We start from the raw sequence: 12,716 nt of genomic DNA, 5'->3' as shown, positions 1-12,716 counted from the left end.
CCTTGCAGCTGAAGGTCTTTCTCCATTCTTTTTAGCCGTTTTGTCCCTTTTACTGTTTCTCACAGGCATTAGTAAACATTAAGTAATTCTTATAACTATCATTTCTCATTAATTTCAAGAATTTGCAGTAATATTTGATCTTTCCAAAGCAATAGAGAATACTTTTTTATTTCTTCTAGGAACTTCTTAATCTTTCATTTTTCGTGCCCGTCAAAGCAGCAGAAGTGCTTTTTCATTTGTTCCAGGCATTTTATAGGTTTGTTGGATCAGATTAATATGTTTCAGGTAACTGCAAAGTCCTCCTGCTTTTCAATTTTCTACGCAATCCAGATATCTCCACTAATATCCAACACCAAATGTTTATTCCTTTCTACTATTTGGAAGAATATCTTCTCAGTTAACTATGGTTTTATCTCTCTGGCAGTTAATGATATTTTTATCTCTCTGGCATTTGAAGCTCTAAGTCTAAAGATGACTAAAAATTTACGCCATTTAACGACTTCACCCGTGTATTTACCACTTAGGTACAACTCCTAAATTATTTTATGAAAGTTCATCAGCTTCATTTCTAACCACTATAAGTTTGAAATGAAGCTGAAACTTTTGTTTTCTACTACTTTCAGAATAAAATATCTACAATAACGTTCTACTCGGGCCAAAACACGGACGAACTTTCAAAACTGAGGACGGTTGAAGTAGAAACTAGACTTTTGGGTGGATGGGTGAACTGTCCGATAACAGGTAAACCTAACAATATATAAAATAGTTTTTGTAAGCAAATTAATTTTGAATGTTCCATTTTGTACAAGTTTCCAACTAGAGTCAGAGCTGAAGTACAGTGGACACAATCTAGTAGCATAATGACCATATCTTAAAGTTTACCGTTTTCAGAGCCTTCTGATAATGTGGTACGGCTGGAACTGAAAGGGCCAGATAACTCGGTACGATTGCGTCAGATTCGTATATTAGGGCACGTCGAAGGGGAGCATTTAAAAATTGGGAAATTATACAGCGCTAGTACCATTCAGCAAAGGAGCTGCGAAGCTGAGACTTTAAGAGTATTTAGGCTTATTACAGGTAAAAAATATAAAATTTTTAGTACATTGTCCCAAGAAAAGCAGTTTAACCTCATTATTTTCATGGATTTAGTCAGCTTTGGGAGTTAGATTACTGGTAGAAGAGCATGACTTTTTAATAACAAGCTTTAAAATTTCTTATCTAGATATATTTCCAGATAATTTTGTATTCAGAATTTTCTGGAAAAGCTCCTTAGAGTTCTCTAATTTCAATTATACAAATCAGGATTAAATTTTTACTTTTTTTTTGTTTCACCTACTTGTCCAAATTTTCCAAACAAAGATCCTTGAGTCTATTTTGCTAAAAATTTATAAAATATCCTGAAAGGGAAACCTTGATTCCATTACGATCGTTCATGATCCTTGGGTCTTAGAAGATGTTTTCTTAATGTCTCTCATATTTCACGACGGAACATCACGAACGTTTGAAACATCAAGAAATTATGTTTTTTTATATCGTCGGCCCGCAGCAAAAACTCACTAAGTCAATATTTTCAGATTTTGATAAATATCACTAAGTCTAATGTTGTTCTATCACTGAACCAAATACTAAACGCTTAAAAACTCACTAAGTACCAAAAAAGAAGTCCATAAAAATCACACTAAGTGATTAAGCCTGTTTTGAGTTCATGCAAACACTCACTAAGTGACTTAATGAGTTTTATATAATAAATGTGGTGCCATCACTGGGACTTAGTGAGTTTTAAAGGTCAAAATAAAATTCTGTTTTCTATAAAGGTACTAACAAGATAAGAATCTGTCAATCATTTTTTATGAAAACGCTTAATATAAATAATGGTCCTATTTTTACAGCTTTTAAAAAGAGAAATTCTTTGGGTGTATTCGAAGGTGAAGATGGAAGAGGAACAAAAGCTTCTGTTAATAAAACTTCCGATTCTGACATAGATATTGTAAAGGCCCACATTGAAAGTTTTCCAACAATGGAAAGTCATTACAATCGAAAATCTTCAAAACGACTCTATTTAGATCGTAAACTATCAATCTCAAAGATGTACGACCTATACCGGGCCTACTGTATAAAGAATAATTTTAAATCAGTTTCTTCCCATCCATATAGAAAAATTTTTTGCACATCTTATAATATTTCTTTTTTTAAGCCAAAAAAAAAAAGTGCGCAACTTGTAATCGGTATCAAGATTCTAACATTCAAGACCGCTGTAATTTGGAAGATACGTACCAAAATCATATTACTCGGAAAAACGAAGCAGCCCGATCAAAAAAAATTGATAAAGCTGCTTTGGAAGACAATTCTGCATTTGTCATGGTTACGTTCGATTTACAATCTATGTTACAGATTCCATCTTCCGATGTTTCACCGATGTATTACAGCCGAAAAATTAATATGTATAACTTAACTATTTAAGCTCCAGAACCACACAGAGCATACTGTTTTGCATGGACTGAACTACATGGAAAGCGAGGTTGCTGTGAAATTGGAACATCACTGTATAATTGGTTTATAGGCTTAAAGCCGGAAGTAAAACACGTAACCTTATATTCGGATACATGCGGTGGACAAAATCGAGACCAGAATATTGCTGCTCTATTTCTTTATATTGTTCAAATAACTGCGGTTGATATCATAGAGCATAAATTCTTAGAAAATGGCCACAGCTACATGGAGGTTGATTCCATGCACAGTGCCATTGAAAAAGAGAAAAAATATCAACCAGTTTATGTAGTCCATGACTGGATAAGTATTTTTAAACGAGCTAGATCCAAACGTAACCGAAATAAATTTGGGGATCCATTCATCACCAAAGAGTTTTTAATGAATTTCTTAATTTACTGGATTTATCCAAGACTTTATTTAGAAATAAGGCTGATTGTAATAATGATAAAGTAAACTGGTTGAAAGTAAAGTGCTTCAGATTTCAGAAAATATAGCTTGGTATTCTTGAATACCGCTATGATTATTTTGGTGAATATAAAAGCATTAATATTGAAAGAAAATCGAGAGCCACTCAAAAAATTGACTATAGTACCTTGAAAATAAGCAAGTTGTACAAAACTATGCTCCCAATATCCGTTAAAAAAAAAGAAGACCTTTTAAAGTTATGCGAAAAAGGAGTGATACCTAATGAGTACCATGGTTGGTATAAATCGCTGCCAATAGGCACAACATTGAAGGATGTGATTCCTGAACCTGGATATTCTGACTCAGACGGGGAGACGTTTTAGTTCTTAGTTACATTATGTTTAACAAAATTTATTATTAGGTTTTGTATTTTTTTTAATAAAAAAGGTATATTACCAAAAAAGTTTACTAGTTTTTCAACATCAAGTTTATTTATAAAAATTAACTCATTAAGTCAGTAATTTGACAATATTTCACATAAAATGAGAACTCACTAAGTCACATTTTATATTTTTCTTTCCAATTATTGATTAACAAAATACTACTTTTTCATTGTTATTTTACTGTTAGTTTTGAAATAACACACAAAACCATATTTTATTGCCGGAAACTAAAAACTACAAAATGATTTTTTCCCAAAACCACCTAAACCATCGGAATTAGTAAACAATTGATTTTTCCGGAAACTATCATTTTTGACTTAATGAGTTTTTGCAGCAAGCCAACGATATAGTTTGACCAAATGACCAAAAAACCAAATTAGGCCTAAATTATATATACAGTATCGGACAAAATTAACGCAATTTTTAAAATATTTACAAAATGTTATAAAAATATGTTTGTTTGCCAGGCAAGAATGTTTGTTTAGTGTACAGTTTTTCTTGTGCTTTAAGGTCAACATAAAAAAAGGGTCATAAAAACAACTGCCACAGATTTACAGAATACATATATTCTGTAAATCTGTGCAACTGCGACAAAATTAGAGCAACTTAAAAATAAACTGGTTTTAATATTGTATGAGAAACTGTGCAGTTGTGAGCAGTTGCGACAATATCATGATGTGGGGCTGCTTTTCGTTTTATGGAATAGGTCCTATCTACAGAATTAGGGGCATAATGGACAGGTTCGAATATCTTAATATATTGGAAAACATAATGCTGCCTTATGCGGAATGGGAAAAGCCCCTAAAATTCACATTTCAACATGACAACGACCCAAAACACACCGCTAAAATTGTTTACTAAGCAAAAAAATTAATTTTTGACCACCGCAGTCGCCAGACCTAAATCCTATAAAAAATCTATGGGATATAGTGGAAAAACGTGTTCGTCGATCACAAATACATAATGTTGATCATTTGTTTAAAGAAGTTCGTTTAGTGTGGAATTCCATAGATGAAGACGTAATAAACAATCTGATAGCTTCAATGCCGAAAAGATGCGATGAAGTTATTAGGAACAAAGGGTACGAGGTAAAATATTGATTTTTGTAGTTCTGTGTACAGTTTAATTTGAAAAAAATATTGAGTTGCTCTAATTTTGTCGTAATGAAAACTCTTTATTTTAGTCATTTTATTAATATAAATAGTTACTTTGTTTACCAATTAATTTAAAACATATAACCCATAACATGTTACTTAAACTTAATGATTTAAAAAGTTGTTCTAATTTTGTCCGATAATGTAGGTCTTATAATTTATATTAAATATTCTATATTATATAACGTTATTTGATATTTAAAAGAAGTTTTAAAGACCTAATTAAATAATAGTCCAAATAATAAACATTTATGTTTTTTATTTTAACTTTTATCCGACCTAATCTGAGCTAACTCTACCAAAAATTTACAATTTTTAGCCCAAGTTTTTGGCAAATTAATAAAAGGAGAGGAAACCCATAACTCCCTGAATAATGAAAACACCTTGTCTCCTTGTGAATCTATGGAGCCTTTGGAGGAAAGCAACGACCTTAGGGAACATATGGTCGGAATCCTATTCAGTAGAAGCAAATTGACACATTTACAAAAACAGGTAATTTTTTAAAAATAACTATGAATTGTAAATACGTTATATTCTTGTGAAGTTTTCCTGATTTATTGTTATAATTATAACTAGATAAAACTACGGCCAACTTAAATAACCATGATGCGATTAGCGAAGCATACTTTTTTTGTCACAGAACCAGCAATGGTAGTTTACTGATGTGATGATTCACCAGACATAAATTCTAGTCTAAAACTGATAAAACCATTGCTAGATAACGTAAATTTAATTTTATGACTAGCCGCGGTTCAAAATTAGTTAAAAAGGTTCACAAATTCCCGGAAGTTTGTCACGAATCGGATAAACGAATATTTAAAATTTTTCATCTATAGGTATATTTCCAGGTAGTTTTGAATTCCGAATTTTCTGGAAAAGCTCCTTAGAGTTTTTCCTCTGATTTGAATTATATAGGTCAGGATCGAACATTTGCTTTTTTTTCTAGACCTTGTCTAATCTTTTAAGACCCTTGGGTCTATTATCGGATCTACTTTGCTAAAAAATTAGAAAACATTAATATTTTTCACTTTTACTGCATTTCATTTCTTCATCACTTCCCTGAAACGAAAACCACAATTCCAATACGATTGTCCAGGATCCCTGTGGCTGGAAGAATGTTTAATTATTTTTTAAATTGCTACCATATTTCACGACTCCGGTGCCTTGTGTTAATTGTTTTAAAAGTTAAAGTACGGTAGTGTTTCTGGACCTAGGAGAAGCTTTTGTCACTGTGACATACCATATTTTTTTGAGAAAACTGAAAGGCTGGTTGGTTTTTATGAGTCCAGTTTATTTCTGGTCCATTAAATTTTTTTTGAAAAACGATAAATATTTTGACCAAAGAATTTATCTGTAGTTGTAATGCATTCTAAACCAAATAAATCCATCTTTCTAGGTGATTGTACACATTGTACAAGCCATAAGAAAAGAAACCGAACGCGTTAAAGAAGAATGGGAATCCAACTTGTACATCTCCTCGACCATATCGTCTAACAGCAGTTCAGATATAGCAAAAAGTTCAGACACTTATTGCTTTGAAATGCTGTCTATGGTACTAGCTTTATCAGGTAGGTTCACCTCATATTTACCACAAAAACCGTTATTATATAAGAGTTATTTTAATTTCAGGAAGCTCAGTTGGCCGAGCCTACTTGTCTCATCAAGGTGGACTTCTCGGTGATTTATTGACTTTACTGCATACTGGTAGTGCCAGAGTACAACGACAAGTACATAATCAACTATTTTAATAACTCCTTCTATAATTATATGAACTTTTCCAGGTTACTTCACTATTAAGACGTATGCTTCCAGAAATCACCCCAGAATTCTTCGCCAAAGTTGTAGGTGTATCCACGCTTCCTCCTAGGGATTTCAACATCGTTACAGTGGCCAACAAAGACTCTAGTTCATTTAAATTCGACGTTAACAAGTAACTATACTTTCGAAACAATTTTAAAATATTAATTTAATGTTTTTCTTTTAGACCAGGCATTCTGGATATTTTTCTAAGCGTTATAGCAAAATCTCTAATATTGCAAGTTAAACTGAGAAGTAAATCGGGCAACAGTGGTGCCACTGCTAAAGAAATTAGTACCGTAAGCTTGGCAACGTCTGTTTTGCCAACTGATGACGTGGGCCCTAGATGGTGGCTTAGGGGGTCTGCCAATAGGAAATTGGCTGAGGTTATTGTACAGTTAATTGCAGATATGTCATCGGTGAGTTAATCATTGAAATTATTTGGAATTTTTTAAATTGCAATTCAGTCATATCTACAAAAAATCTATTTATTTCCCATTTTCCAATTCCTTTTATCGCCATGTTATATCAGTCAGGGTTAAGGTTGACTTAAATATTGTATTTTTTATTTTTAGTAATTATTTGTTTTTCTGTTTTTTGATCCGGATTTTTAAAGTCAATTGGATAACAGTTTTACGTTGTAACAGTTAACAACGTTGACGAGACAGCACAATGTCATAATTGAGGCGACGATGTTTCTGTCAACGTCGTATTTTACGTTGCTTTTAACCCTTAATTCAACGTTGTCATAGATGTCAGATGATCTACCTATACAGAATGTTTCAATTTTGATTCATCATGATCCCGTTCTTATAAATATGGTAAATATGGAGTATAGTAAGGTTGTTAAATTGAAAGTCTCAGTTTAAGTATAGAAAAGTGTGCAAGTAATTAAACCATTCTTGCTTATATAGTGACTTTATGAATTACTCGTATGTTTTCAAAATATCATTTGATATCTGAAAATAGAATATTTTTTTTTAAATTCAAGTCTGCATTCAACATTTATTTACCGTTGTATAAATTTCCGAGAAATTACGAATATCATGATGTTCTTTTATAATGTCTATTCAGCGTTGACTTTTGGTACATCAATGACTACATTACCAGTCGATCTTTCTTTAAAGTTGATTCAACTATCCCTTGCTACTTGAGAAAAATTAAAATTAAAAATTTACTCTAAAATTAAATTAATAAAACTAAATTACCGACCTTGTATATATAGTAGGGAGATATATACAATGGGGAGATCTTTTAGGGTAAAATGTCCGAAGCCTGGACAAACATCACGAAAGGAGCAATAGCCGAAAACATCTTAAATTTAACTTATTTGAGTGAGGACCAGAGGTTGCCAAACGTCTGCCTCAAAACGCCTACGCTATGGCTCGCCCTTGCATCTCTATGCGTTTTGGATAAAGATCATGTGGAGAGACTTTCGTCAGGTATGTTTTATAGTAATAATCTATTTTGGCTTGCAACCAGAGAATATGTGTTTAGTTACCTACAGAAGCAGAACATTTTGATAAACTTATTAGAACATACCACAGCCGACTTTACTCAAGCCGCGAAATAATAACATCGGCAACATGGCTTTTTTTCATGGGACTTAATGGGGTTTGATTTCCTCTTTTAAATTTGAGTTTTTAAGTGAAGTTTTTAAGTCTTAGCAGTGTTGCTACCTCTACCGATTTTTCGGTAGATCTACCGGGTTAGCCTCTTATTTTACGATATACCGAATTACATAGTTTTCTACAGATTTTTTACTTTAAACAGAGACAATGTTTAAAGTAAAAAACAACCATTGACTCTGCTTTAAATAAATGTTTTTTAATTGTTATGTATTGCCACAATGCACCTCACCACCCAAAATATTTTTTTTGTAAGGTCCTCGATTAAAAAAAAGAATTTTAAAGAATGTCTAAATAATATGGCGCCATTTCTTAGTTTTTACGACACTCAGTGGTATTAAATAGTGCGCTGTTATATTGATATCGGCAAGAGATTGGCTACGGGTGAATCCCCGAAGTCGTGAAACGACAACTGAAAAAGTCCCCGTAAATCACAGAACACAAAGAGGAAAATTGTCTTGGTCCTTGGTCTGTTTTCTGTGCCGTAAATTACGAATAACACGATTTCACGTTGTTAAATTCGATATTATAATAAAGTTATTTTGTTCTATTTTATAAAGTGAGAATTATTAGTGCTATTTCACGTTGTTTATTTGATTTTAATATTACAGACTTCTTTTTGTTTTATAGAAACTTTTGTGTGAGTATTAATAGTGCTATAGGTTTTTCTTATTACAGGTAGGTAGTTTTTTTAAAGTGGCAAAATTTGGGTTTGAAAAATTGAATTTGTTACTTAAATAATATGTAATAATAATGTAATTTTTCACATCTTGTAAATTCTAAATTTCTTAATTGCCCCGTCAAAGACATTTTTTTTGTGTAGATATAAAATACAAAGAGGAGTGGGAACAAGTCCCTAAATTTAAGAGCTGGATTGTAAAAAGTATGGATTGTATATAAAAGGGAGCGGAGTATGCGAAATGTTGGGGTGCAATACAAATATAAATATATCCAGTGGAAAAGACGCCTTATGGAAGCATGGATCATCTAAATTTCATTTGGATAAAATAAAAGTGTTAAGAAGTCAACCATCTATTGGACAATTTTGCCTTGATACTTCGGCTAAACTTGCCACAGATCGAAATATTAAAGAGGGTACCAGGGTACTTTTTAATTAATTTTAAAAATGTTTATAAGCTAAATATTTTTTTTTAGCTGAAATCAGATTATCTGCATTTGTGGCTGAGCATAATCTTCCAATAATGGTTATAGATCATTTGCCTCAATTGTTTCTTGCAGCATTTCCGGATTCTAAAATAGCAAAAGATTTAGCTTGTGTACGTACCAAAACTACCGCTGTAATCAATAATGTTATTGGCGACGAGGAATATAAAAATATTTGCGATATACTAAGGAGCCAAAAGTTTTTTTTAATTATAGACGAATCTATAGATTTATCTACCCAAAAACATATTTGCGTTGTTGGTCGGTTTGTTAATGAAAATTCAATTAAAGATAATTTTTTTAAATTAATGAAAATTGAAGATTCTACCGCACAAGGTATTTACAATTTATTGGTAAAAATTTAAAAAAAATATAACATTCCATATAAGCAAAATTTAATTGGATTTGCTTCAGATGGAGCTAATGTTATGTTTGGTGCCCAAAGTTCTGTGACGGCGTTTTTGCAAAATGATGTTCCAGGGTTATTTACTATAAAGTGCTTATGCCATTCATTTCATCTCTGTGCATCGTATGCTTGCCATAAGCCATAAGCTCCCGATGTATATAGAAGATTTGGCAAGAAATATTCATAATTATTTTAATAGCAGTCCAAAGCGAAAATTTGAATTTAAAGAATTTCAAAATTTCTGTAATGTTAAAATTCATAAGTTACTTCACCCATCTTAGACTCGTTGCTTGTCCCTCGAAAGTGTTGTTAAAATAATCCTAGAGCAGTACAATCCATTAAAATTGTATTTTATTATGATGTTGTTGAAAATAATTTACAAAAATTACAGGATTCAAAAAATAAGTAATATTTTTAATTTTTGGACTATGTCTTGCCTTATTTTAATCAACTTAATCGTGAAATGCAGTCAGAATCTCCTAAATTACATGTTTTATATCAAAAAATTACTAATGTGCTTCAAACCTTTTTTGATTTTTTCCTTCAAAGAGAATATATAATTAAAACCCAAATAGAATATATCGATTTTAAAAACCCACGAAATTTTCAACCTCTAGAAAATATGTACTTTGGACCCTTAATGAGAGCAACTATATTAAATTTTAATTTACCGGCCATCGAAATCAAAGATTTTAGACTACGTGAATTTACTTTAAGGAACCTTTAAGGAACAACATTTTTCAAAAACTTCAAATTCTTGACCCTGAAAAAGTAAAACAAGGTACCATACCATCCATTGTTGATGTAGCTTTATCTTTTCCTCATCTAATTCATGAAAAAAAAATTCCAAAATTTAGATGAAGAGTGGAGATTGCTTAGAAACACTAAAGAAATACAAAGCTTTAGTAGTAGTAATGTTGAGTCATTTTGGCTGTTAAGAAAATAAAATTAGGAGATGATGTTCAGGTATTTAAAACCCTTTCCAATTTTGTAGCAAACTTTTTATGTTTGCCTCATTCTTCTGCAAATTGTGAGAGAGTATTCTCTACATATAATTTATTAAAAACAAAGCAGAGGAATCGCCTTAAAACAAAAACGATTTCTGGTCTGCTATATACCAAACCAAACAATTTATTGACAAAGTTTTATGCCATACTTTTCCTATTAAAAATAACCGGCAACACTGAGTCTTAGTAACATCTCCCAGCCAGTGTCGGTGTGTTATATGCTATAAAAACAGTGATAAATGGTTATAAAGATAAACACCTTGTTTGTAAATAGAAACAGGTGGAGCTGGCCGGCTTCTTAAGTGGGTCATTGTGCTATTTATCGATTTTTAAGTTTATTTTACATATTACTTTTAAGATTTTTGTGTTGTGCCCTTTATTTATATATTGCTTTTAGCTTACCTTTAAGAGCAGGGGAGGCAAGTATTTCTGTTTTTGGCTTCCCCAAAGATGAACAACTTAAAATTAAATGGCTAAAAGCCATACCTAGAGATAATTGGGCTCCTACTGAATATTCTGAGGTTTGTGCCAAGCATTTTGACCCGAATGATATTATCCGTGAATATGATTATCTTTTACCTGATGACACACTCACTAAAATTAGAGTTAAAGCAAGATTAGTTTGCTCAGCAGTGCCTCAAATTTTTCCAAAATAACCTGCATATTTAACAAAAACAGTGCCTCTTCCTAGAGAAAGTCCAGATGCAAGAAATAGTGAACAACAAAAACGTAATGAACTTGCCAATAAAGCCTCTGAGCAACTTGATTTCATAACAAATTTTCAAGATCTTACGAGTAATTATTTCCAAAAAATTCTAATATCTAACCTGTGGAATGTAAAAATTGTTGGGGATACAAAGCTATATTTCTATACTTTAAACTTGAATGATGCTTGTATAAATATTATTAATCAAATATCAATAGAAAGCGTCCCGAGTTGTCCCAAAATGACCTAAAATGGATATTATCTTTCGAATTAAAATTAAGTAGGTGGTCTCAACTCGAAAATTTATTCACTAGGTATAAGTCTTCTGATTATTGTAAGCTTAATAAACCATACTCTTCATCTCTAGAGAAATTTCATGACTTCATTAACCAAAATTCAGATTTCTTAAAACAGGCGTTAAATTATTGGAAAGTTCTGATTCACACAACTTAGAGGATGAAAAAGGTCAAGTGACATTTGTCGAGTAATACTTTTAATAGATCAAATAACTTTACTTATTTTAAAGCAAAAACGTTATTGCCCATCAACTGTAGTAATGTCTTTTATGTTATATATTATATCCCCTTGCACATATGAATTGCTTAGAGATTATTTTAATCTACCCACCAAGAGGTACCTACACTATCCTTCTTCTAGCTTTGATGTGTCACCAAATTCTGACTTAAATAAAACCAACGATAATGATAACACCACTAATTATTTAAACATTGTATCCACTTCTTTAGCACCGATTGGGAAAGTTGTTAATTTATTAATTGATGAAATTTATATAACTAAAAGACTAGCCTATATGGGAAAAAGTCTAATAATGCATTTATATAATTATTAACGGCACCTATACATATTTGAAACAATAAATTAATCATATAAATAAATGATTCTTATTTGTAAATAAAGCAAAATCAAAATTGAACGTCCATCTCGGCAGAGCCGCGCTTTCAAAGCGTAAACGGATCTACCAAAACGGATCCAAATCTCCCACGTGGTGCGACATTGCCAACTATTATTTCGCGGCTTGAGTAAAGTCGGCTGTGACCATACATTCACCATAAAACAAGCCAGCATTGCTCTCTTTTTTGATTTTTTCATATCGTTTGATCGCACGAAGAATAACCAGGAGTATATTCGTAATCATTTCTTTTTGTTGTTTTATAATTTAACAGAATTTTCTCTGTCTTAACCTACGTATTCTGGATTTAGATTTTTTAAATTTTGAGTTCTGCACAGTAATAAAGGCGGTTGAATTGATTTGATTGGAGGACTCTCTCCATCCCGCATTTCCAGCCCCCCTCCATTAGTGTTTTACTACGTCTTGTCGGGTTACTATCTAGGGTTTGTTAAAACACTTTATGCACAATGCTCAATGAATAGTCAACTGATTGATTACCCACGTACATACTAAACACGACTACTTAAAACTACTATAATTATAGAAACATTTACTTACACTGTATTCATTTAAAACTATTTATTTCGATTTAAAAGTTGCCAATAT

General features: G+C 31.9%; 1 protein-coding gene across 4 annotated transcripts in view; it reads left to right on the top strand.

Annotated features, from left to right (window-relative positions):
* LOC126739392 (E3 ubiquitin-protein ligase MYCBP2) overlaps nt 1–12,716 on the top strand; it is a 714,511-nt gene that overhangs the window by 584,994 nt on the left and 116,801 nt on the right. For all 4 annotated transcript variants that reach the window (XM_050445054.1, XM_050445056.1, XM_050445053.1 and 1 more), the window contains exons 56-63: nt 624–741; nt 892–1,077; nt 4,812–4,984; nt 5,889–6,060; nt 6,122–6,219; nt 6,274–6,422; nt 6,477–6,708; nt 7,548–7,731. In XM_050445054.1, the coding sequence (XP_050301011.1) occupies nt 624–741; nt 892–1,077; nt 4,812–4,984; nt 5,889–6,060; nt 6,122–6,219; nt 6,274–6,422; nt 6,477–6,708; nt 7,548–7,731 (1,312 nt within the window). The remainder of the gene's footprint in view (nt 1–623; nt 742–891; nt 1,078–4,811; nt 4,985–5,888; nt 6,061–6,121; nt 6,220–6,273; nt 6,423–6,476; nt 6,709–7,547; nt 7,732–12,716) is intronic.

Source organism: Anthonomus grandis, chromosome 8, assembly GCF_022605725.1.
Source record: "Anthonomus grandis grandis chromosome 8, icAntGran1.3, whole genome shotgun sequence".
Taxonomy (NCBI): domain Eukaryota; kingdom Metazoa; phylum Arthropoda; class Insecta; order Coleoptera; family Curculionidae; genus Anthonomus; species Anthonomus grandis.
Note: the sequence above shows the minus strand (reverse complement) of the source record. Positions and strands in the feature narration are given on the sequence as shown.